Genomic DNA, 27332 nt, shown 5'->3' on the forward strand with positions numbered 1-27332 from the left:
GAGTCTGAACTGAAAAAAAAACAAACCCTTAGGCAAGACAACAGGTTCCCAATCCCTTTTCACAGGCAGGTTGTAACCTTAAAACCACCACGTAACACAAAAATGCCTAGGGAAAACCAGTTCACAGGCCTCTACAGACCGCTGGGTAAGCTACCCCAAACACCACAGGTACCAAAGGTTTAGACATACGTCACAGGATACAGATGGGCACCATAACAGAGATGGCCTGAACTCAGAACCGAAATGGGCTGAGAAACCTGCTGACATCGTTGTCATGACTGTTCGCCAGTTTCCACGTCAGTTACTCAGAAATGATTTTTCACTTCTTTGTCACAGGCTTTAACTAAAGGAACTAGAGTTAGAGGGGTTTTTTTTTAAATGGCTTTTTACAAATACTAAATAATAAAATTTGCAGGACTGCATCACAGGTGTCCATTTTACAACCTGTTATACTAGAACACTTTTAACCCAGAGTCCTCTTCTTACACAGCATGCACAGAGGGATGAGAATGTCCAATGAGAACTAGGAGGTGATTTTTGGACATTATCGTCCAAAACTCGAACGGTGGTTAAGAAGTTCTTGTGTAATTTCTACTAGATCATTCTGTCTGAGATTCAGACTCATTTGAGTTAAAAGCCGAACGCATCAACTTCCTGCTTATCTATTTCAAAGATTCTCTCGATCCCTGGCGGGAGACATCTAAACCCAACCAGGGCAGAGAGGCTGGCTCTTCTTGCCCTTGTTTTTGCTGCCTGTCCAGCCAGATTCCCCACTGTTGGTGTTACGTTCTCCTCAGTTGCAGACACAGCCAACCCTGGTCTCTGTGCTGAGCACTCCATGCTTCCTCTGACACATGTGGTTCCTCCCTCTCTCCCTCCCAGCACACCACCCCTACCCTGCCACCCCGACCCAAGGCTCTGCTTAAGCTGCATCTCGTCACTGAGGCCTTTCCTGATGACGGCAGGGAAAGCTGACAGCTCCTACTCCCTGCTACATACACAGAGCAACGAATGCATGCGAACACCCAGCCCAGACGGCACTGGACTGTAATTGTCTAGGGGTGTGTCTGACTTCTCCAAAACACTATCGTGAGCTCCTGAAGGAAAGGAGCCTTGCCTTTGGGGCTTTGCCTTTTTCAGGGGTGCATCCCAAGAGCTTAGCAAAATGCTAGTCATATGGTAGGTATCTAATAAGTGCTTTTTGAATAAATAAATGAGAAAATGGAACTTTATGTAAAACACTTTTTTACTGTGAAGGCAGCTGAATGCCAAATTCTGTATTCGTATTGTTTGCTTTGCAGTTCTTAATATTGTCTTATCCCTAAAGTGATGGTCAGTCTTAGACTAGTCATTTGCTTTTACTATCTTTCCAAGTCATTTTATTGCCTTTTAATTTTCATAAAACAACTCTTTTTGCACTCATTTCTGATCAGGTCACACGATATTTAATTAAATGATGTCATATCTGGTCAGAAACGAAAGAACTGACCCTTTGTAATGTGTGGGGTGAACTATCTACGGGCCAAGAATACTCAGCAAGCCATGGTCATCAGCTTGTGCATTTTTAAGAAGCAGTGGAAGGAGTTGGTTAACTTGGAAAGTCAGTCACACGGTGGTAGTTTTACACAACTTCTACTGCAGACTGCTTAAGGTTACACCGAACTTTCAATAGTCAAATGCTTAGGATATTCAAAGTCACGTGATTCATTACTGATGAGATGAGCCAGGATGTCTACTTCCATTTAACTTAAATAACTTGATATGTCAAGTTCAAGTTATTAAAATATGCCTGTACATTCCTCAGGGCTCCATATACACTTCCTGAATCTGGAAAATTCCATTAAATCAAGACAATATGCATTAAAACCGACTTCCCAAAGATAATTCCTTCTAATCCCCAGTACTGGCCCATGGGTATGCTTCTAATTAACTCTCTTGAGATGGAGCTCAGACTTAGATCAAATTGCTTTTCGAAACATCCTAGCGCACATCTAATACCCAGTTACCACTGCAAAACAATCGGAGGTCTAGGTTTCATACAGGGTAAGAATCAAGAGACATGGAAGCAAAGTAAATTAAAACTACCGTCATTCATCAGGGGTAGAAAAATTTCCAAATCCTTCTGGCAACTCTCCTAAATAAACCAAATATCACCAGGGAAACTACACGGTTACATGGAGGAGAATTTCAGAAACTCTTCCCATAGTCTCCGTCCCATCCCTCTTTCTGTTGGCTTTTTATGGCCATTCAGACACTGAAGTGAAGAAAACTATATAAGGATGTTTTAATTCAGAATAAAAATGCACCATACCGTGATTTTTACTGATATAAAATGAAACATTTCCACAAACTCCGGTCCTTTTCCTATCATTCCTACAAACTAAAACAGCTGCCAAACTGAGTTCAAAACGAAGTTTTGTCATTTCTAACATACTTGATCCAAACAAGAGGAAAAAGCCCAGAGTGACGGCTTTTCTGGAAGAAGCAATTTGCAAAACTTGAAAAAGCCCATGAAGAAAGAAGGAAGCACTTTACAACTTTCCTACATACTAACAGATTCTATATCATCAAAGCTTCAAACCCAGCAGCTCTCAAATATATTTCATAAGCCATGTGGAGCAAAGCCTTGTCCCGGCTCCCTTCCAAAATTCTATTCATTCTCTTCAAGGAACTGATGTCCTGAACGCAGCTTACCACGCGATTTAAGCACTCCGTGACACGATGCACATTTTCCAGGCCACTACTTTTATCCGAAAGACATTCAGCCAGTAGTAATAGTAGTGGTGGTATTTTCAGGATGAAATAAGATCACCTTTACTGTAGAGATTTGCACAATACAAGTTTAAAGTCTAGTGCGTCAGAAGATCCCTACATTGGGGGCCGTGAGATCTGAGTTCTAGTCTCAGGCCAGCATCACACAGCTAAACGACTATCAGTGACTCAGTTCAGCTCTCTGAAGTTCATTTTTCTAATTGATAAAACAATAGTTCCACCTGATATATATACATTTCCTTCTCAGTGCTAGAACGTCTGTGGTTCTATAATGGATTAAATTTTTTAAAAGACTGCTATCAGCCAAAAACACTGAAGTTTCAAGTCTCATGCCCATAACCCACACATCAACCACGTCCAAGTTCTACTGATTCTCACTTCAGCATCTCTCCGGTTAGTGTCTTCCTCTCCATCTCCCCAGGCCTTTGTCCAAGTTCGGACTATTCTGTCTCACATGGACCATGGCAAAGCCTTCTAGAAAGCCTCCCTAACACCTTTCTTACCTCTGTCCCCAATATTTTCCCTCCATACCATGTCCAGGATGTACTTTCTGACATGACTACTCAGTCAACAAGCTCATTTCCCTACATGACTTTCCTATAGCTCCCCACCCCCTTAAAGAAAAAAAAACTCTTCTCAATGGAATTCTGGTAATGACCCCATGGGGTTATTGGAATAACTGCCTCATGGAGTTTGTGGTGAGAATTAAAGACTCCACTCATAGTAACAGTGCACTCGGCATCCAGTGCCACCAGCCTCATCTCCACCATGCCCTGCTTGGGGCATTTTAGACCACAAAACTGACACAGCTGTGATGGCTACGACAGCCCACTCTCTCTGCAGTCCACTCACCCCAGTCCACATCAAGGCACATGGCTAGATTCTGGAAGAATACCTCTTCTCACTCTTCCTTCTCCGGTGGTTGGGCCCCTCACCACTCCACAGCCTCCCCTTCTGGGAGGCCTCCTGCTCCTCTGAATCTAGAAACCCCACGGGGGTACCTGATACCTGTCAATGATTCTACTGAACCTCAGCAGAGCCAACTCTCCAGCCCTCTTAACAAAAGGCAGAAGACCCAGAGTTAAACTATTTCTGGGTTTACACAAGGACCAGTGAAGAATATTTTCCCAGGACAGCTTTTTGTGCTTCTTTTTATTCCAAATGACACCAAAATCAGGAGAGTAAGCATGCTCACAGTGAAGTGACCTTTTCCAGCTAGCAGCCCGTGTAATGGCAGACTGCTTCCAATGCTCTCCCGTCTGCAGACGGCGGCAACCCTGCAAAGATCCAACAGTTCTGCAGCCCCAGTTGCAAGCCTCAAGCTGTCTTAAAACTTTAACTATTATGTCCAAGATAGTTTTAAAGCCATGTTTTGTAGTTTTTCCATAACTTTTTAACCTAATGGAATATTTCCAATGGTAAGTGATGATTTACAACCTCCTAAAGCTTCCTATCTCTTAGGTCTAAGAGGACTGTTCTCTCGCTCTTCATCAAAGCCCTTTGCTTTTGCTTCCAACATGCATTTGTGCCACTTCCGTGAGCCGTGGGCCCAAGGACCAGTCCTCAACTATATCTGACAGATCCCCTCTGAACTCTTCCTGCAAAGTTAAACTAATCGCTCTCCTTACGTGAAACCTTTCTGCTCACAGAAGGAGAAAGGCTAGAGCTGTAGATACACGTACAGCTTATTCATAATCTTCATGAGTGACTTACGACTGGATCCTCCAGCTGCCAGAAAGCTGATCAACGGCCAAGCAGAGGAAACAGTGAATCTTACTTGTCAACTACATGGGTCCCCAATATGGTCTCGATTAGGAAAGCTCAGGCTGGGTTTCAGAACAAGAGCAAAATCTCTGCTTTCCCCATCAGCATTAACACTGTACAGAGTGCCTACAATTAAAATGGAGAATTCTGGTTTTCATTGCCCGATACCTCATGAAGAAAGGAAAAAGGAGAGGATTGATAGAACCTTCCAAGCAATTACTAGAAATAGGATAACATCCAGTCAGAATTCCTAAAGCAAAGGAGAGAAATAATAATTAAAGGATCCATTTTGACTGTTAGGACATTGCTTGACCACTATCGTTATACGCTCACTTATCTGTATGACTGTACTGGCACACACAGGAATAAACACAAATCTATCGAATACATATTCAGGATTGATTAACTTCACCCTCTAGTCTGGTACCTTCAATTCAATACTTTAGGTACAAAAGGATAATAAGAACAATATTATTGTCTCCCTCCAAATTTGCCCCTTTGAGCCCAACCAAACATAGAAAATATTTATCTATGGCTACCACTCTACTTAAAAATGATAGCTATCAAACAAGTTCCTTAACACATTATTTTTCAGGCTCCTATGAAGCTACCAAGGAATGCTAACAAGTATGCTCACTTTTACCAAGTCCCTCCACTCTCCTCTAAAGAAAAATTCAGAAGCCATGGTGGGGATACAGAGCAAAGAAAAAAAGCAATGAAAACTATCTAGAAGTACAGAGAGATTATTTAGTAACTAATCAAATGACTCAAAATTTCTAAGATTGATCAGTGAAAGTATCATGAACGTTTAGTCTAAGATGCAAGTTCTCCACACCCAACATAAACCTGTCAAAAAGTTTCCACTCACTTTGTTAATGAACTAAAACACATTAATTTTTCAGCTAATACATTACAGTGATGGGAATGGCAATATATCTATCTTAAAATGCCTTAATGCCAATATTGACATCCTTTATTCATGCATATAAAAATATTTGTTCACCAAAGGCAAGGATAATAAAGTTTCAATAAGGAAATCGCTATTTGGACTCCATGTAATGCAGGGCACTAACAATCGTTGGCTACTCTTTTTATAGGATACTAATACTAACTTCATTATCTTGTTTACTCCTTACAGAAACCCTGACACAGTGGTCAGGGGTTTGGGAATGACATCGTTTTCTAGTCCTAGTTAGAACACATGGACAACTGAGATTCTGAGACATTCGGCATTCTTCCCAGAGAACACCAATAATAAATGGCAGAGTCGGCATTCACAGTCTACCACACCATCAACAAGTGTGCACATCATCCCAACAGGCTTTGAAGGGGTCAGGAGGCCATGTCACTGTCACTGTCACTGCCGTGACCAGTGGACTGCTGCAAACACCCCCGGGGAGCAGGAGCAGCAGCTCCAGGGCAGTCGCTACGGTCCCTCCTCCTCTATCTCGAACCTACCACGGCTCTTACAGAACCTTGATATAGAGTGTGAATCCTTTGCCACACTGCACAGGTCAGTCACAAGGGCAGCTGGTAGATGAAATCTACCTTCCATCCTTGGGTATCGTAATGATCAATAGTAATGAAGCAGAAATAGTAGCAGTTGCTACTAACCACAAGGGCCCAGTGGCCAGTTACGAGCACAAGTCTGTAACAGGTAGTTGTTCCCAACAGAGCTAACAGAGCCTATTTCTACAGCAGGTCAACCCCCTCCCCTGAACCCCCACACTTTTCCATCTGTATCACACTAATCATTGTCAGAGGAACAAAGCACAGATGCGATGCCTCATGGGTAAGTGGTGCCTGGTCCATAAAAGCTTAGAGGCTGGTTAGAGGAAACCAGCAGTCATTCAAGTGCTCAGGAAGGCCACCCGGGGACGCTGATACAATCAACCCTTGGAGGCAGCCGCAGCGCTGCCCTGACCACGTGAACCACTCACCGCAATAACTCCCCAGCACTCGGGGTCCACTAAGTTCAAGTTTTGCTACCCATCTGCTGACAATTAAAAGGGGCAAGTCTCTTCACGACCCTTTTCTAAATTTCCTCTGTGTGGCCATAGAAATGGAAATAACTGTCCACCACAGTTATTTTCATAGGTGAACTGAATGTTCTAATTCTCCGGACTGAGTACTTAAACTTGCTAGGCTTCTCTTATCTAACCAATAAATGGGAATAATATACCTATTATTCTCATAATACAGAAAAAGCATGAAAATGCCTAAAACTATGCGGGTAGACGGAAGGTACTCAGTAAACATCAGTGTTCCTTTCCTGCCATCTCCAAACCATTTCTTTTCCTTTAGTTTTACTCTGGAAATTTTTCTTCTTTAATAAGCCATTGAAATATCATACAGGAAGCTAAAGAAGCCCAAATTGCGCCACCCACCAATCCCAGAGGCAGGGTCAGTAAGTGCCTTTGGTGGGGGCCTTGGAATAGAAGCACAGCCATTGGACTTCCTGTCTTTCCATCATTTCAAATGATTATTTAAAGGGGTTGAATGATCGGGCACAGAGATTAAGAATTAGAAGAGATGAAGAGCAGAAATTCTTTCTCTGGCAATAAAACCAGTGAAGTTACTTTTAAAAGGTGCTAGACAGGAAGTGCTGACGGTGATGGCTTTTTGATAACTCAAACTCAACAGCTTGGTTGAGTGGCCGCTGAACTGTCTGAGCCCTGGCTTTATAGCAAGCACTCACAGTTCACAGGGACTATTATTACTCATTTAGCTGCAGCCTGGGGGGACCCATATTTTTCGTGATTTGTGATAGGAAGCCCTTGAGCTGCAGGGCCACAGCGGCAGCAGGCTGCTCCACTCTGTGAAGACTAGCAGGGCTCCCCTCAAAGCCACGGGGAGGGAGCCAAGCTAAGCGCAGCTGCTGCTACTACAGCCACAGCTCCCCAGGCTGCGCTTTGTTCCCTCGCTCACAGAGGCACACTCGGGGCTGGGATTAAGCACACGCTAAGCCCCCGACATTCCCATCTCATTGCATTCTGTCTGGCCATGAGACAAAGAAGTGCAGCAGACGTTTTCATCTCACCTTAACCCAGCTCTCCAAAGAAATGTGTTTCCTGCCTCATTATAGGATGTGCTAGAATCATATGTCATCAGTTTTAAGGGGAAAGAAAAAAAGGCAGACTCCGTGTTTCTGCCATTTTGAAGACCGACGGTTTTGTCTTCATGGCTACCCAGCATTTAGGCACATGACAACCAGTGGGAAGGGTCAAGGTTACCGGGGAGGGGAGGAGAAAAGAGTCGCAGAGAGGGAAGAGAAGGAGCCGAGAAGGGAAGGTTTGTTGATTCTGGTGTTTAAATGTCACTACTGAGGGACCTGAGTTTATATCTTGAATTCCGGGAAATCAAAGTGTTTGGGGCAATACATGTGAATCACCGGAAAGAAATCTTCCATTTTTTTGGCTAAAAGGTGACTCCTTTGATAACCACAAAGGCAATGAATCACAGATACTTTATTACTCGACTTCCTCTCAATAAGCTAAGAAAACATTACTCAGGGCCCCCCCACCCCCCGCCCCTACCTCCAGGAATTAGTCAGGGAAAAGTGAATCTCCCAGACTTGAGCTCATCTGGGATGTCCTCTCTTAATTTCTCCTCTGGGTTAATTCCACACAATGGCACAAAACGGCTCGTCCTTCCCGTGGCCCCACAGAAGGCGCTGCAGGTAGTAAGTGGCCTTCTGTGGCTGGGAGAGAGGGCCTGTCAGTGAATCAGGACACTCCCTCTGCAGGACTACTTGCATTCTTAATCCTCGGTCCTTGGGTATCTGGGTTTGGTGTTCTACACATCCATCTCTATCTGAAGTTTGTACAATCTATTGTTTTGTTGGGCAAAGATGGACATAACAATTAGGGGATATTCTATTCTACATATATGTTCTTTTTTAGTTCAGTCATATTTGGGGGGGAATGGGGTCCGTAAGGAAGGGCTGAAGCAAAACCCTGCTCTGAGGTCCTTCTCTCACCTGGGCAAAATGCATTAGAAATCATCACACAGTGTCACAGTCCCACAGAGGCCACTTTAAGAAACTGCCAGGTATAAAAATATTAAACCTAAAAATCTCATTTGGCAATGCCATGAGAATCACAGGCCTGGGTCTGCCCCAGAGTTCTGCCACCAGCTATGACCTTGAGGTAGCCACCTTTCCTCTCAGGGCCTGCATTTTCTGATGTATAAAACAAAAAGGGCAAAGCTACTGCAAGCTACTCTCAGCTCTGAGGGTCTCCCATTCATTTCACGAAACAACTCTGCACAGATTTCCACAAACCAACGCCTGCACATGGGGTGATTTCAAACAACCATACAATCGTTAGCTCTCAACTCTTCAGAAACACACTGACAAGAGCAAATACTGAAATACCATTTTCCTTCCTTCATTGCTTACTAGCCTCATAGTTCTTCATTCCCATATGTGTATTAGCCACATTTTAATGCTCTTTGCACCAATAACGTCTTAAATAATTGCAGACAATACAAACTCTCTGGAATCCAAACACCTTTGATGTTTGACTTATAAATTTTTCAGCATCTATAATTTTAAGGTTAAATTATGTATTAAATTTCAAAGGCCAAGTACTTCAGAAGAGAGGAAATTATGCATGCTTTCCACTCACGCCTTCAGTCCAAATAAAAATCTGCTCTTTAGACACCAAAGGTGTGCCTGTCAACTGGGTAAAATTTGTCAGCTGAAAAACTATGAAATGCTTAAATTCTGTTTGAAAAACCCACATAGTAAACTAAATTGAATCCAAGCTCTTTGGATTCTTCTAAAATGTATTAAAACTATGCCCAGAAGACAACTTCTTTGTATTAGACATGAAATCACAGCTATATGACCTAAAAAAAAAATACTGAAGGACTAGGCAATGCTACTGATTTATAATACTTTGCAAACAAGAAATTAAGCATGTCATCTCTTATCTCACAATGTGTTAAAATATGTTCAGAGTTGTAACTTAAGGAGCCGCATTTTGACGTGACCAGAGGTATGGTGTACAGTAATCGGGCAGAGTTAATCATAACTAACAACACCTGTGTGGATGCTGCTCGGACCATAAAGATCCCCAAGGAGCCCACAGGAGGAGGGAGCTGGGAACAGATACCCCTGATGTATCTCCCCTCCCCCACCCCAGTGATTTAAATTCTTATAACTCAGATCTTTAATCCTAAACCATTCATTTGTTATAGTCTGTAGACGGGGCCCCCAGCACAGACTAACGCATATAGGCCCTCATTTCCATTTCTTTCAAAAAAAAAATTAGTCCTGGACAACCCAACTGGCCCCACCCAGCCCTAAACTTGCCTTCACTCCATTTAAAATGAGCCTCCCCCAAGGCCACCACCCCATCCTTCCATTAACTAAGTGAGAAAAAACACAGAATCATTTGTAAGCTTGTCAAATGTTTTAGGCCTCCAGCTTTCTGATCGAACTTGTCAGACTGATGACACATCACCACACAATATATATCATTTTGTGTAATACTGTCCTTTGATCTGAAGTGGAAAGTGGAGCCAAAAAAAAAAAAACATACAAAAGGGAACAAAATATACATACTTGAAAATCACACTAAATGTTTTCAGAATAAAACATATTAAAAATAGACTAATCCTGTTTACACTCTATCATTCTCCTCAAAAGAGAGTCTTTGTTTTAGACAGTATAACTGCATTTTAGGGGCGCAAGGGATCCTGAATATCTACCCCCTAAACTCTCCCTTTCACAGATGAGAAAAAGAAGACTTAAAAATGAGTTCTGCCCAAGTGACAGGACTAGGGTTAGAACTCGGGTCGCCCAAAAGACTCCCAACCAAGATCAGCTACAGATAACACTGTAATTAAACAATTACCTTGGTAAGTAGAAATTCCAGTTTTTAAAAAATCCACCACACCTGGCTGGCGTAGCTCAGTGGATTGAGCGCGGGCCTGCGAACCAGACGATCGCGGTTCGATTCCCAGTCAGGGCACATGCCTGGGTTGCAGGCCAGTTCCTTGCAGGCTAACTACCAGCAGGGGACGCACAAAAGGCAACCATACATTGATGTTTCTCTCCCTCTCTCCTTCCCCTCTAAAGATAAATAAAGAAATAAAATCTTAAAAAAAAAATCCACCACAGCAAACCAATTCGCAATTGGGAAGGGAACTAGAATAACTATTTCTCCAAAGAAGATTTACAAATGGACAGTACACCCATGAAAAGAGGTTCAACACCATTAGTAATTAAGGAAACCCAAAGCCAAACCAATACCACTTTACATAATAGGATGGCTATTACCAAAAGAAGAAGAAGGTAGCCAGTGTCGGTGGGGCTATAGATAAATTAGAGCCTTAACACGCTGCTGGAGGAAATAGAACACAGTATGGCTGCTGTGGAAAACAGGTTGGCAAATCCTGAAAAGTGAAACAGAGTTACCAGTAATTCCACTTCTGGAGATAAACCCAAAAGAAACGAAAAGCAGGCACTCCAACAGATACTCACAAGCCACCATTCAGTAACTCCAATAGATACTCGCACACCACCATTCAGTGCGGCATGTTTACGGCGGATGGAAACACCCCAGGTGTCCATCAACAGGAGTGAAGCAAATGTAGCAGCACGCACACAGTGGAATATTCCTCAGCCTTAAAGAGGAAGAAAATTCTGACACATCCTACAATGTGGATGAATCTCAAAACATCATTCTAAGTGGGAAAAGGGCAAACCCACAAAAAAAGACAAAGTCTGTTCAATTTCACTTATGTGAAGTACACAGAACGGGCAAATTCATAGAGACGGAAGGGAGAACAGAGGTTGCCAGGGGCCTGAGGGGAGAGAAGGGGGAATTACTGTGCAACGGGTTTGGGGTTTGTTTGGGAAGATGAAGAAGAGTTCTGGAAATGGACAGTGGCAATGCTGTACCTCATCACTGTGAAGGTCGTCATTGCCACCCTGAAGCATTCACTGAAAAATGGTTAAAATGGTAAGAGTTACATTTTACCATAATAATAAGACATAACAGAAAAAAATTAGCCACATGAATTATGGGCTTGAGGGTCTCAGGAAGATAAGCAATAAAATGTATCACCCCTATACTGATAAATTAAGAACACTGCATTTCATTCATGCAAAAAAAAAAAAAAGGACAAGCACAAAAGACACACCTGTGAAAATTCCAAGCTTCCCCGAGCAAGATGAGGAAAACATAAGGGGGTGGGGGTAGGGACTGCTAGGAGGAGGTTATACACAAGTGAAGGCAATGGCTTTGACTTACTCTCTAGGGCTCCCTCACAGTCCAAAAGCAAATGCTCGAAAACATGATACACATCATCGTCCACCTAACCTAGAGTACGTTAGCCACAAAGACGTTTTCCTTTCCTCAACAAATAAAATAATGTGTCCGACTTAATGCCTGGGTAGTTTTTTTCTTTCAAACGTAGCAAAATAACCCTTCAAAAGGCCTGCATACTGACATTTGGGTTCGAAATAACAAACCTGTACCCTCCCAAGGTGCGGTGTTTATTGGATCGTGTGACAATCCTATCATTTAAATAAACACACCCAGCCCTCTCTCCTCCCCCGTGCGGTGGCACAGATGTTTTGCGAATGAGTGTCCGGCAGTAGCAATGGCTAGTGTTGAAAAGCGGTTTGTATTATACAACCACTTCTGAGATCTAAAAAAAAAAAAAAAACCACCTCCTGTACTAAGTGTTTCCCCATTCGTTATTTCTTACTTACAGCTTCCAAAATATCCCCATAAAAAAGGCCAATGCTGCTCGCTTGTTGAGTCATCCTGAGACATCCCAAACCACCTCAATCGTTGCTCCTTCTGAAATCCAGCGACATCATCTCGTATAAATAGTCAAAGGCAAATCAAGCCCCCAGGAGGCAGTTTATTAGGGAACAAGCGGCCTTAGAAGATGGGCTGAAAGAGCTAGTTTTCACTTTGAGCCTCACTTGGCACCAGCTCCAAAGGTTTGCACCTGCAACTAAATGCTGGAGGTTTTACCTAGGCAACAGTCTTGAGATTTAAGAGGGACTATTCTCCAGCGACCTGGACAAAAAGTCAAAGACAGGGGTCAAGATGTTGTCCAACAGGAAAAACTGGCAATGCTTAGAGCAGGGCTTCTCAGCTTGGGCCAAATAACTCTTTGTTCTAGGGCCTGTCCTGTGCCCTATAGGACATTTAGTTGAATTCCTGACCTCTACCCCCCAGTCTGGAGTACCCCCAAGTCCGGGCAACCAAAAGTGACTCCTGACACTGCCGAAGGTCTCTTCTGGGAGGCCAAATCTCCTCTGCTTGAGAAGCATTAGACAAACTCAGCGTTTCACCTTCCCATCTGTGTTATGGGTGTAAACCAGGCATTTCAGAGGAGCAGAGGGGACTGAGTGAGCACCCAGCAAAGGACAGGCCTGCCGAATGCAGGTGACATACAGGACAGGGGCTAAGACACAGAACCCAGGTGTCTGTAGACCGCATCGGAAAGAGGAAGAACCCAGCGGTCGGCGAAGGAAGTACAATGGGCTTCCGATGGCACAGGGAAGGGGATTTCAGCTTTGCTATCCCACTAACGAAGGAATGTTCACTCTCGCTGTCCGTTCGTTCAGCTTCTTTTCTGTGCTGGAAGTGCTCTCGAGCATCTTGTTCACAAGTCAGTATTGAAGCACTGGAGGTAGAGAGTTCAGGGTAGAGACTGCATCTTATCAGACACTTAGGATGATGGTTACATGGTAGGTTTAGGCAGCTCAGTATCATTCAAGTGCATCTTCTCCTAAAGACGGTCCTCAGACACCTTCAAAGTGCTCTTCATGAATCACGAGCAGAGCTTAACTGGAACAAGGATGGATCTGCACAGGTATCTCTCCCCTCCCACTTCTCCTGGAAGAACAATTCTATGTCCTATTACTCGTGGGCCGAGAGTGCACACAGTTCTGCACACAGGTGTGCAGACTGTGGAGTGGAACTTTTGCTAAGAGATCTGGGCAACATCCCAAAGCTGGGGGTGGAAGTTGGTGACATCATCTCACTTCCTGGGCTACGGGCCATGCTGCAGAAGCCCACTCGCTGTGCTGGGGTTTCGGGGGTGAAAATTCTTTCGAGAGCCTGACACATAACCCTTGGAACAGGGGACTTGAGTAAACAGACTTTCTCAATGTCCCCCGGAAAATTCGCAAAGCAGGAGGCAGGCTAGAGCAGGTTGAAACAGTAAGATAAAGAGAGAAGGCAGCCTGAACCCCACAGCATTTCATGCAGCAAAGAGGGTGTCCTCAGGGGACCCTGCCAAAGAGGCTGCCTGGCAGGGTGAGCGTGGGGTAGCCAGGTGGGGCAGCTGCAAAAAGTTAACATCTTTTGATTACATAGTTGATTCTCTTCCGGCATTTATAAATCACTTCCTAATACAGTGTCGGCCTCATACAGAAACTCAATAAGTCAGTATAAATAATTCATGATATATGTTTTTCTGTAAACCATTATTCAGTATGAGTTAATAGTATCTTAAGATCTCTGCTACCCAAAGGGCGACCCATGGGCCAGGCGGCACCCCATCCCTCAGGAACCTGCTAAAACCATGGGGTCTCCAGCCCCTCCCCAGACCTGCTGAATGAGAATCAGCACTTTATCAAGATTTACAGTGATTCCTACGAGCAGTAAACAGTGAGGAGCACGGCCTTAGACCATGAGCTCTGCATCAGAGCTATGTATGTGTAACAATCGCCAACATCATTTGTTTTCAAGTCACACACACCCAGAGCACAGCCAGAAATTCTGATTCAGGAAGCCTGGGAAGTGGGCTGGGCACCTGGACTCCTAGGTGACCCATGGGGTATTCCGTGGTACAACCAGGACTCAGAGCCGCTGCGTCAGGGGTTGGAGAGGGCAGGCATTCCACGCTGGGTTTCAGCAAGAGATCCCACCTGCCTGCTGCCCTCTCTCCCACCACAGACAATCTCACACAGGTGAATCAGCTTCTCTTAAGTCACTATCAACCTCCGGCAAAACATTCAGCATTGTCTCCGTGATCGAGGAGGAATCCCACTCCAAAATGATCAAGAAGGACAAAAGTCACCCCCCAGTGGAGACACACAAAGCAGCGCAGGTCGGAAAGTCGCCGGAGGCCTCCGACCGGAACCCTGTCCACGGATGCCTGGGCTATGTCAGCTTGGCTCAGCGCTGACTTCTCCAAAGGGCTTGTTACTTGTGAATGAAGATGAAAGGAACCGTTCGCCAGCCACCAGCAAACTGTTAGGTTTTCTTGTCTGGATTTGGTCTCGAAGGAAGAAAGAACAGGACCTGATTGAAATCAGACCCCGATTTAGCCACTGTTATTGCTCCATGCCCGACTGTTCAAACTCAGCCACCATCGGAACAGATCAAATTTCAAATAACCAGCTAACATAGAGCCCAAACTCTCGAATCCCAACCCGATTTCTAGGATAAACTATTAGACAAATTGGCACTATTAGTCCCTGGTGCAGCATGTTTCTAAGAGTTAATTTCCTTACATGAGACCCCCCAGAATTCTAAAGTATTCAAGCAACTGCCAGGTGAAAAAAAAGGGGAGAGAAATACTTCCTGCGGCAGAAAATGCTCCATAATACGATGAAGTCTGACAGGAGGGAAATGATAATGACTGCATGAACTGCAGTCAGAAGTCCTTTACCAAATAAGGCTACGATTTCTGCAGTGAGTATATTTCAGTTAAAAGGTATTTTCAGCCTGAAGAACTTAGCTTCTTTTTCTAAACTGGCACAGTACAGAGTAAACTGTGTTTAATACTAATCCGTCTGTTTACCAAGTATACAACTTTGGCGGGAACGTTATTTTCTTCCTTTGCCATACACCATCCTGGTGTTCTGGGCCCACTGTGGGGTTCTCAGATGTTTCTAATTGCCCTCCGTGTACACCCAACAAAAGAGCTGGCTCAAGATGTTATTAATACCACTAGAAGGTCCTGAGGGGCTTACAAATCACCCTTGCTTCAGAAAGGGATAACGCAGTGGCCAACGTGCCACGGTCTAATCTTGCTGAGACTTTCATTAAGCGCGTTCCAGTGCCAAGAATATAGGGCGGTGGTCTGATTTCCTCACTGCAAAAGATGTTCGTGTCCAGTCTCCCTTTTCCCTCCTCTGGGGTAAATCTGATGAGAATGGCTGAGCTTGTGTGCGAGGAAAGCTTAGAAAGTCCCCACAATCCAGAACAAAACTGTATTGGCTCTGAGGGACATCTGAAGCTTGTTCTCTGCGTGAAAAAAAAAAATCTCTCATTATTGCATGAAGCTGTGCCCTTTTTTCCCACCAAATCTTATCCAAAAAAGAAAAAGCCCACACTGCAGTCGTGCCAGTTTTCTCAGTAATTATTGCCTGAGTGTAAATTCAAGAGAATGGAGTTGAGCCATTCCTTCAGCCCGTGCCCTTTGCTAACTCGAAAATCAAACTTTCAAATGAGCATCGACGGCCGCTTTCCATTCCATTGGCAATGGAAGGGCGTGTTTCTTCTCATTGTGTGTGTAACTCTGGGGAGTGCGTCGCGAACGCCCTCACTAACTTTGTCCTGTCCCATTTGGTAGTTGTTTGATTTTCCTGGACGGCGGAGCATGAAGATGGCTGCGTGGCTGCCCTCAAAAACCTTCTCACATCATCTGCAGCGTTGGTGCCAAGAGGTTTTTCCAACACTACACAAATGCATGATTCCTTCTCCCCTCGGGAAAGACGTATATACCTCGAGATTAAAAGCTGATACAAATGTTCTGCGTTTATACTACGCTGCCAAAGCCCATCTCATATGCCAATGAATGCTGCAGGTACATACTGGATTGCACAAATGAAATTTCAGTGTCGACCTTACGTCCAGCCTTTTTAAGTTTACTCTGTCCTAGGAGCTCGGAAGTATTTACGTAAATGACAGCAAAGTACATGGTACAAAGCAGGATCCGATGACACCGACGTCAATGGAGATATACCCCCGTCTATTCAAGATGATGGCATTTCCTCCAGACCGCAGCTTCTGGTTCCAGAAAGTGCTACAATGTTTCAGCGCTCTCCCCTGTTGCCAGCAAGGCTGACAACCTGCAAGAGCTTCCTAGGTAAGCAAGTGAACCCCTCAAGGAGGGGCGTGGTCCAAGGAAGAGAGGCTGCTAGGTCGCTGTGCCTGCCAGAGGAGGCCATGTCTGACATTACTCTGTGAGCAAATCGAACTGTGCGCCAAAGAAGAGCCTTCTGTGCTCTTGTAGCAGAGCCGCGAAGTGAGGGCATAATGGAAACATCCTTCTAGGTCTTTCTTTAAGCTACTGCGCTGTCGGGGTCAGTGAATAAAGGAAACCCTGCCTCCATGGGACACGGGGGTGTGGGGCCTACCCTATCCAAAGCTCCAGAAGACGTAAGCACTCCCCCCACCCCCTCATGTCCCAAGAGGCAGGGGTTGCAAATTAAGAACAGGATATGTTTTGGAAGAGAAGCGTCTTCTTCAGATCAACCCAAGGAGCCCAGGTACACCTTCAGCCTGCTCCTTCTCATGAGCCTCGGCAGAGCCCTGTGAGAAGCTCAGGGCATCCTGATTCATCTAACCAGTGTGGAATCCGGGAGGCTGGGTCACCAGCCCAGGGTGCGGTCACCAGTCAGCAGTGCACCTGAGCCAGACCACGGCGTGTCAACTGACACGGTAGTGACTTCAGGTGCAACAGGAAAGGGAGAAACAGCACAGGCAGAAACGCTGGAAACGGACCCTGAGGCTGAGATTTAGACGGACTGCAGGAGTGGGACGTGGCAATTCCTGGTACCTGGCACCGCTAAAGGCATGAAAACACAACTGTATAAAGTGCTACAAAGGCGGCCTTTTCCCTGCACCGTGCAGTCACCGCGATGTTTCTCCATTCCTGTGACCCCCCCGCCCAAACTCTCTCATGACTATGTTACTCCTGTGATTTCAGTCATCTGAGAATTCTGGATGCGGCGCACCGGCAAAAATGTGTGGGCGCCACCAGGACGTGGGCGCCACCAGGCCATGGGCACCTGCCATGGACAATCAGCTCTGTCGTCAAAAATGCAGTAAGCATCTCCAGAGCGAGGCCCGGTGCTGCCACTGGAGAGGCCGACAGGAGGTAGACGGGTCCGTGTCCCCAAGCAGTGCAGAGTGGAGTGAAAGAAACCGGCGTGGAAACAAAGAAGGGAAGGGAGGCTCTGCAGCAGGAGCGACGCCACGGACTCTTGAACCAGCCGTGGGTCACTGCCAAGGCTGCGTGGGGAAGTGCCCCTGCCAGGCGGGGCGGCAGTGTGACTGACAGAGGCGCTGGGGCATTTGGGGATCTTTGGCATCCCTGGAAGCCCAGCTTGGCAGAAGAGAGAGGAAGGGGCACAGCCACAGCGAAGGCCAGGGAGGCAGGCAGCCGCTAATCCTGAGGGCCCCGCATGCTATGCTAAGCCGTTTGGAGTTTTCCAAAGATCATTCCATATGCTCAAGCTGACAGACCAGGAAAGAATACGTACTTTGTGACACGGTGTTACAGACTCCAAGGAATTTTGAAAGGTCATTTATTCTAGGCTAACCTAGCACAACCCGTTTAAGGAGTCCCGTCCACCCCCTGGTACAGGCCAAGTACGGCTTAAGCAGGAATATCAATCACACACGCCTTTCTCACCAGGCAAAGCCAACTGCGGAATCCTCCTCTACCTGAGGTTCGTTTTTTCAAAACTGTCCTGACCACAGACGTAGTCTCTTATACTAGGGCCGAGATGCCCCTTACTTCCTTATCTTCAAGGATCTTTCTCTTCGACCAAGTAGGACCTCGTGTTTTCCTGATTTTTTTGGCTCTTAGGGTCAAGCCCCTCCTTGGTCCAGCTGACCCCTGGACCACCTTCCCATGCAGCACTCCTTCACTGGGCACTCTCCCCTACACAAAGACAGCCCTGCCGTCGGAAGTAGGAGCCAATTGTATTTCCCTTCCTTAGAAGAAAGCCCCATGCCAAAATCATGTTGGAGAAAGAGGTGACATATGAGAGGGGTCCCCCCCCGAAAGAGGAATTATCTCCTGGAGAGTAGGCCCCTTATAGTACAGGCTTTTCCCCTGCTGGGTGAGTATCAATGTACCAGCTGGTGTTGTTGTGAGAAGCTGTGTTTGGCCTCAGTGAATTTTGTTTGAAGACTTTTTCAAAGTGTTTGCCCATTTCACGATGGGTGATTTATGAGTGCACCTGCCCACACCGCGCTGAGTGTTCAGCAGTTTTTGACCAAAAACAACATGATCCCTGTTTCCCACCAGATCCTCACCCTGAGCAACTTTTTTTTTTGTTTCCCCAAATGAAGAAAGTTCCCAAAGGGAAACATTTTACTGATGTGGAAGAGGTGAAACAAACAAACAAACAAACAAACAAAAAACAGCAGAAGCTCTAAAACACATCAAAATCAGTAAGTATAAAATCTTCTGAGCAGTGGGAAAAACACCTCACCAGGTGTATTGCATCAAATGAAGAGCCCCTCCAAGGTGACTGAAGTTTAAACAAATAAGAGCACACAACTTTTTATAAATAAGTTCCTGGTTTGGGGGGTCTCCCTCATAGTATTTTTGGTAATTCATTTATCAAAGTCCTCATACTATTTAGTATAAACAAGCGAGATTCCTTCTGCAGTGACTCCAGGACCATTTTTTTTAGCCCAGTGACTTTCCTGTCTCTATCTTCTGTGTGGGGGGCTCTTTGTGTCCGGGTATAACACATGGGATACCCCAAAACAATACAATATCAATACCCGGATGAAGCCTACCCCAACAGGACATATCGGAAAAGTTTACATAAATTCTCCAGTACCAGCGCCTGGAGATGTTCCACCGTGTAAACAAAATACCAACCACTGTCACGAACTCGATTACAAAGTTTACGATGCTCCTCACACCACTGGGCCCTGTTCGCACGGCATCTCACCAGAGCGCCTTGCCCAGCACTGCACTCCCTCAGAGCACTGATCACTCCTTGACATTTCATCCTATAGAATGCCTCCTACTGCTTGTTTCTGGTAGGACACAGGTTAGTCTTACAAACGGTGGTAAAATACACAAGCATTTCCACACGTACAGTTCTCTAGTGTGAAGTACATTCAGACTCTTGTGCCTTCATCTCCAGAACTTTCTCCTCCTGCAAGACGGAAACTCGGCACCACTTGAACCACTCTGTGTCTCCCCACGTTCACCAACCCGACAACCACCACTCTCTCCCTCTATGAATCAGACAGCTCCAGGCATCTCATATAAGTGGACTCACAGAGTATTTGTCTTATGTGACTGGCTCATTTCACTGCGCGTAATGTTCTCAAGATACATACATGTTGTACAGCCACACTCTATTTTTTTAACGTTGCAGGGTCCGAGGACTTTGTCTACCTTGTTCATTGCTACATTCCTAATGCTGAAACCAATCCCTGGCACATAGCAGGTGCTCAATAAAAATATGGTAAATGAATTGGTCCTCCCACACCAGCCTTTTATGGGTTCTCCACAGCCTAAATGATATACAAAAGGAAATGCCTTACATTATGACATTTATTCTGTGTTAGAAAATAAAATAATTTGAGCCCTGGCTGGGTGGCTCCGTTGGTTGGAGTGTCATCCTTGTCAGGGCACACACCTAGGTTGTGGGTTCACTCCCCACTCGGGGGGCGTGCGGGAGGGAACTGATCAATGTTTCTCTTTCTCATCGATGGTTTTCTCTCTACTACTCTCTCTCCCATTCTCTCTCTCTAAAATCAGTGGACATATCTTCAGGTGAGAATTTAAAAAATAATAATAATAATTTGAAAAGGTTATACGTGGGAGTAGATTCTTTGACAACTTCTTCCTCACTCTAGACTGCCGAAATAAAAAACATGAAACCTGTACCCATGCATTATGGGGGAAATATATGCCTCAGTTAATCAAAAAGTGACATGTTGGTATTGGATTGGTTTCTGCGCTGGATAAACATCAAGGGATCCCAACAATGACAATTGGCAAACGACAAAAGCTTCAGTGTGTGAACTCAGTTGCCAGAAAAATAAAATCCCAATGCCTGCCCCTCCTTGAGCAGTTCTGTTGGTTTATTTAATGCCTCATTGCGAGAGAATTTTCTTCCCTCCTTCAGAGGAGAGCCTGCACCATGAGTGTAGCAACATGGCCAGCTCCCACTTCCCACCCAATCGCTGCAGGGCTGAGCTGCCCATGTGAGCTCTGCGGGGAGACCCCCACGTACAGCAGCAGCAAGCTGACCTCAGAGCAGTGCAAAGCGCCTAGAGGTGGTTGCCGTTACCACGGGCCATTCAGAAACCTATTTATACTATCAAAACACTAGTGTCCTACCTTAAAAACATAACTTTCCTCCTTTTTTTTAAATGATAAATATCAAGGTCCCCTTTCCAGAGCATGTCAGTAAGACTTGAAAGAGTGAAGACCTAATTGCTAAGTCTGAAATCAAAGCACTTTATAGCCCTGCCCCAATCTACTTTCCCCGGCTGGTCATCTCTCATTGTCTTTCATTCGTTGCACATTGGAAGGAAACTACTCCCAGTTCCCAGAACCACCTGTGCCTTCTTCTTGTCTCCATGCCTTATTTCGATGGGTAAATCCTTCCCATATCAACTGTACCTTTCCCTCTTCTCTACTTCCCATCCACCTTTATCTTGGAACTTGCCAATGTTTTGGATAGAACTGTGTTTCAAATGGAACCACAGTTCGAACAGAACAGCCCCTATCAGTCCCCCAGCAGGCAATATGCACTTGCTCAGCTCCCACTACGAGCCAACCTGCTCAGCAGCTGGGGGGCAGCCTGGTGAACTAAACAGAAAAAGTTACACACCATCCCTTCTCTCTCCAAGCGTCCTTCCTCTATTAGAAATGAGAGCTCCTCCTTGGGCTCTTGCTAAGAGGTTTCTACCTTGATTCGGGGTTACTTACATACATGTCTCATCTCCTCCTTAAAGCATAAGCTCTCTGAGGGCAGCTTTAGGATTGGCTTCCCTTGGAAAATGTAATTTAGTGTTTTATACATAATCACCTACGATGTGGTCACGGGAGACAACATGGGAGGGCAGGAGGTGTTTGGTCTCTGGGATAGGAAAACCATCTTAAAGTCACCTTAAATCACACCACAAAAGCCTTGGTACTCACATCTATAAAATATGACACCACCGTTTACTTTTCTCAGGGGAAATAAGCATCAAATAAAGCAACATGAGAATATCCTTTTTAAATGATCAAATACTTTTTATATTTATTCACTTGGTGCTAATGGAATGTCGGTCCCTTGTAATCTTTTAGAGAAAGCATCATATAAACCCGCCGTGTTATTTCAGTACTCGTGATTGCTTTCTAATGTCTCTACAAATAACTTGTGCCAACGGACAGAATTATTTTACTTGAAATACTCTAGTTGTGACAACATGGATTCCTACGCTCTTCTTATTAGAGGAACTTGGGATTCTATAAACAATTTAAAAATACCAGAAGGTCATCTTCATTATATCCCTCTGGAATGGAGAGAATCTATGAAAGCAACAACAGTTAACCTGCTGGCCCACCCAGCTGGGGACATGTTTTCATTTCTGAAAAAGGCAAAGGCCGGAAGAGCAAAGAGGCAAAGCTCAAAATGCCACAAAAAGGTATTATAATGAACATATGCTTCTATTACAGGAAATGCCATTTAATGTAAATATTCTATTACATCAAACAGGATCACGTTCACAAAAATGAGTTTATTCTGAAGTCCCAGGGCACTTCCCCTGGGTATCACCCTCACTCGGGCCTCACTTCTAAAGTCACATTAAATGGAAGTTCTATGGAAGATTTCCCCAACTGACTTCTCAAGAGCAGAGAGTGCGGGGTAACAGGAACGAAAAGTGCCCCTGCCTCTGTCGTCTGCAGAGCCCAGACCCGCCATCACCCCGGACCGGAGAGACCACCACAGAAAAAGGGTGACGGAAGGAGGAGACCAACGTCACCCCTGCGCCTGCTACAGAACGCCCCCTGCGTACCTATTATAACCTGCACGGCGCAGACATGTGGCCTGGGGCGGAGGAGATCCAGAGCTAGTCAGCACGTGACCGATGGCTGGGATGCAGCCAGGATCTGAACCCAGGGCTACTGGCCTCCCGGTTGTTTATTTTCTATTGTCCCATCGAGCCTTCCCACAAACTCAACCCTCCGTGAGGTCCTTCACTTTGTCCCTCCTACACAATAGTCCCACCTCAGGGAGTTAGAAAACAGGACATAAGGCGATCTGAGCTCTAGCCCTCACTGATGTGCCCTATACTAAGGCAAACACACACAAGCCACTGTGCTTAAGTTTCCTTATCGAAAAAAGTGGCGACCAGCCCACCTGTTCCACTTTAAAACAAAAACAAAACCCTGTAAATCACCATGCAAATGTCTGAAATTATTCCTGCTCTTCTGATGGTCAGAATGGATTGTTTCATTGAGGCGCTTTGACTAGGAAGTCCAGATGGTCTTCCCTGCATTATTCTGACTCCTTAGAGTAGGGTCAGCAAACAATGGCACACAAACCAAATCCGGCCACCTGACTGTTTCTACAACACAGCCGCATCCATGCTCGCACACACTGTCTGCGGCTGCCCCCACTCCCGGCACAGAGCTGAGTAGTTGGGATACAAACTGTATGGCCTGCAAGGTCTAAAATATTTACCATCTGGCCCTGTATAGAAAAATTTTTCCAGCCCCCATCTTAAGTAACCAAAGATAGTAGCAAACAAGTAATCAGAGGCCATAGAGAATAGCTAACTAAAGTTACAGTGCAATTTGGATTTTCCTCACACTGAACTATTTTCCTTATACATATCTTATTTGGCAAAAGTTTATCATAATATAAACAAGTATACAGAGGGAAAAGCAATAAATTAGAAAGTGCCTTTTTCTAAGTAATTAATAAAGTTATGTTAAAAATGACTAAAGTTCACAAGGGTATCTTGTATGTCTGAAAATTGAATTTCTAAAATTTTGTTTTTCTAGAGAATCATAATCTATAAATCTTACAAAGTTAGCATTCTTTAAAAAACTAAAACTTGTCCTCAAGTTATCCAGTGTTTGGATTAAAAAGTAAAGAGATGAGAGAAATAGCTCAGGATATAAATGAAATAGTTCGCATGATTTCCAATGTGAAACTGTTCATTACTATTATTTCTTTCTTCCGTTCCCTTTCTCTCTCTCTCTTGCATTAAAATACGCTGCCAATCCTTTTGTGGCAGAGTTAAGCTCGGGCTCTGACATATTTTCGTAAATAATTTTTCTGCATTTTATATTTTGAATAGAGTGCGTGTATTCTGTTCCTCAACATTTGCTTCGATGCCAGAAAGGAGAATGTGCAGCGTGTTTTAACAAGCAGACTTCCTCTGTTTCTCAAAGTGTTTAAATATTTAGTTTCAAAATGAATACACTGTAAGCCAAAAAATTACCGCCCATCCGATTACTTTGTCGTTCCTCCTGTAAGGATTTATGAGAAATGCAAGGAGGCGGGGAGCAGACACTGCTGGGGATGGAGGAGGGAAGGCAATGAGAGAAAGGAAAGCAATCAAGAAAAGTGAAAGAGAAAAGAGCCATTAAGCCCATAATAACCTGCTTGGAATTGTCTTCTCCCTTCCCCTCCTTGTCTGTAACCTTCCAGAAAAGTCTGAAAATATTACTTACTACTCTTACAAAGCCAGGAGATTTTAGAGATGGACTGAATTTTAGAGGTCACTAAATATAAGCCACTTCTCTTATGGATGAGAAAAACGGAGGTTCAGAAACAGGGACTGTCCCGCCCTGTGGATGGGCTAGTAGCTTGTGGCAGCACAGGGACTGGAATCCAGTTTCCTGATCATCATCAGTTCGACACACTTCCCATTCGACTCGGCTCTCTGCCCTGCTGAGTGTAACATGCCATTTGGCACCTGACCGCTAAATTCTTTTAGAAATATGCCCCAAGTACCCCTATCGTGGCCAGGAAATTCACAACATCCTTTTAAACAGTATCTATGGGCACACGTTTTTCCCAAGTACAGGCTAACAAGAATACACTGGTCAGACCTCAGATGGATTAGGAGTCACAATAAAGTAGAATTAATTATCAAAGAGCAAATAAGGACCTGAAGCCGCCTCCTTGTGTTTTTGCCTTGATGGAAATCGGTTTGAAATAGACACCCTCCCTTCTCCTACCCCCCAGACACACACTCCCAAGACTAAACAGCAATATTCCATAAAAAGACCAGATCTAGCCAGTGTTATTATCTGTCTGACATTTGGGCTATTCTTGTGAGCAACTCATAAAGCGGCGTGGGTGTCTGTGATTATTTGGGTACACATGGCAAACCATAATTGGTCAAAAAATAATAAAAGGCATTTTTCTGCGACAAAAATACTGTATTGAATGACAACCTGGCAGTGTAACAGCATTCTGTGGACCGCGATACTTTCTCCACTTACAAAAAAGAAACAAAAAAATTTTTCTAAGTAAAAAGCCTTTCTTTGCAGTCGGTAATGACTATAGTTCATATTTAAATTATTTATGAAATATTAAAAGGTTTCCAGTGCTGACAGCAATCCATGAGCCTACAGCCCCCTAAATCCATGTCATATATCAACTCATAGCTCAGTCTTCTGAGGCAGAGCAGAAACGTAGCTAAAGATGCAAGTCTGAATCCCTTTCTACAAGCAAAATACAGGACTTGGACGATTTTAAAAACTTCTTTAGAACATAGCTCTTTGGGAAGTACAAACTTAAATTTAAATCACCCCCTTCCAAATTTTACAGCGTGAGTCAAAGCTAACATAAATTCTATGTCTCACTGAGAAGATAAGATTTGACGCTGATCGGTGCAAGTTGTGGTTTCCTTATTACTGACATGATTTAGTCTTCATCCACCGCTACTCCCTCCCGTCCAGCTGACACCTCCCCATCATCGCCACGTCAGTGATAAGCCAGAGGGGGTAACATCCTAGTTGCCATTTCTCCAAGAAGCCAACAACCCAGCTAAAAGTTATCCTGAAAGCAATTTAAACGATCTCGTGACCAAAGCACATTTACACTCCTAGACAGACACCCATTCAAGCAGACAGCAGTGTGTGACTAGGCAGGGGAGGGGGGGTGACTCGGTGCTGCGATCCCGTAACACTATTCGGCAAGGACAGTGAGGGACCATGGAGGAACTCAACTCACCCACTCGGAAGTTCGTGGCCGTCAGGGTGTCGGCAGCATGACCATTCTCACTAATGAGAGTGGTGGTGTTCCCCTTCTCACAGTTGTTCTGACAGCTGCCCTTGGTGCAGGTCACTTTACAGATACTCGGAGTAAAGACCACCTTGATGCGACCAGTGTGGTTACTCACTAGGAGCGGAGGCAGGGAGAAAAAGAACAACAAACACATCAGCTTAGTATCCATGAACTTGCCTTGGGAGGTTTTTTTTTTTTAAAAAAAAAAAGGGGGTAAAAAAAAAAAGAAAAGGAGCGAGAGGGGGAAAAGAGAGAGCCCACAACCCGACAGGTTTAAGGAAAGAGGGAAGCCTTTAGTGCTCGCTGCTCTGTATCCAGTGGTGTCTCTGAAACAGGAGTAGGAAGCTTAGCAAACAGAACTCTGGGATGCACTCCAAAACCACATTTGAAGTCGAGTCACTGGAGTGGGATTACTAACCACAATGCTGCACTTTATTCGCGGGCAGACAAAGAGCAGCGCCGAGGGCACACAGATGAAAGAGCCAACCCTGTCAGGCAGATGTAATGCAAAGGGGTTGGCCACGCACCTAGTGCTGAATAAAGTCTTGTGTCCTCGCCTTGCATACTTTCCCTGTTTCTCCACTTATGAAGTCACTGTGGCAGCCCGACCCCTGGAAATGTTTTAGGCATGCGGCATGTCTGAAAACATCTGTCTCAAATCTCCTGGCACTCCCGGCTGAAGTGATCGAATCCTGTGACGCAGCTGCGGGAGCCCATTTCTTTTTCACAACTCGGGGACATTATTGCTCTGCATAAATGTATGCAACGTGTATTTTGTTTTATTGTGAATGGGGTCCAGCTCAGGAGAAGTGAGGCAGCCGGGTCACAGGGCTAAACGGTTGTCTCTATTCAAATGCCATCCTGGAGCCCTCACTGCTGCTGTCCAGAGGCCACCTAAGGCAGGTAATTCTTTCACTCACATGGCACTTCTTAACCAAACACTATAGCCTGACTGCACAGCAGAGGCAGCACAAAACCACAAAATAAGCACAAATCTAAATGTCAGAGTCTGACCCTGCCTGGGTGGCTCAGTTGGTTGGAGCATCGTTCCATGTACCAAAAGGTTGTGGGTTCGATCCTTGGTCAGGGCACATACCTAGGTTGCAGGTTCAATCCCCAGTCTGGGAGTGTATGGGAGGCAACTAATCCTTCCTTCCTTTCTTCCTTCCTTCCTTCCTTTCTTCCTTCCTTCCTTCCTTCCTTCCTATCTTTTTCTTTCTCTCTCTCTTTTCTCCCCCCCCTTCCTCTCTCTCTCTAAAAATCAATAAACAGATCCTTGGGTGAGGATTAAAAATTTACAAAACAAAAATACCTGTCAAATTCTGGGTTTTAAGTTTAGCTCAACCATGGTGTGACCTTGGACATGTCACTTTGACTTTTCTCTGAAACATGAGAGAATTGGAACTGATGTTTTCCAGCCAGTTCTAACATTCAATGCTTCGATCAGAGGTCCACAAGCCACGGCCCCATGATAAAATCTGGCCCACTGCCTGCCTTTGTAAATAAAGTAACACTTAGCTGAAATTCACCCACTCTCATTCACGTATGCATTGTCTATGGCTGCTTCTGTACTGTAATGGCAAAGCTG

The 27332-nt window shown here is 44.8% G+C and overlaps 1 protein-coding gene across 11 annotated transcripts in view; it reads right to left on the reverse strand.

Moving 5' to 3' along the window:
• LTBP1 (latent transforming growth factor beta binding protein 1) overlaps positions 1 to 27332 on the reverse strand; it is a 357682-nt gene that overhangs the window by 188499 nt on the left and 141851 nt on the right. For 7 of the 11 annotated variants that reach the window (XM_037066591.1, XM_037066593.1, XM_037066590.1 and 4 more), the window contains exon 5: positions 25691 to 25858. The exons of 1 other annotated variant lie outside the window; for it this stretch is intronic. In XM_037066591.1, coding sequence (XP_036922486.1) covers positions 25691 to 25858 — 168 coding nt within the window. Of the gene's footprint in view, positions 1 to 25690; positions 26073 to 27332 lie in introns of those variants that run through there. 3 more of the 11 variants (XM_037066601.1, XM_037066600.1, XM_037066599.1) reach the window with 2 other exon arrangements.

The sequence above is a fragment of the Sturnira hondurensis genome, unplaced genomic scaffold (assembly GCF_014824575.4).
Source record: "Sturnira hondurensis isolate 20B ecotype Veracruz unplaced genomic scaffold, ASM1482457v3 Scaffold0016663, whole genome shotgun sequence".
NCBI classification, from domain to species: Eukaryota; Metazoa; Chordata; class Mammalia; order Chiroptera; family Phyllostomidae; genus Sturnira; species Sturnira hondurensis.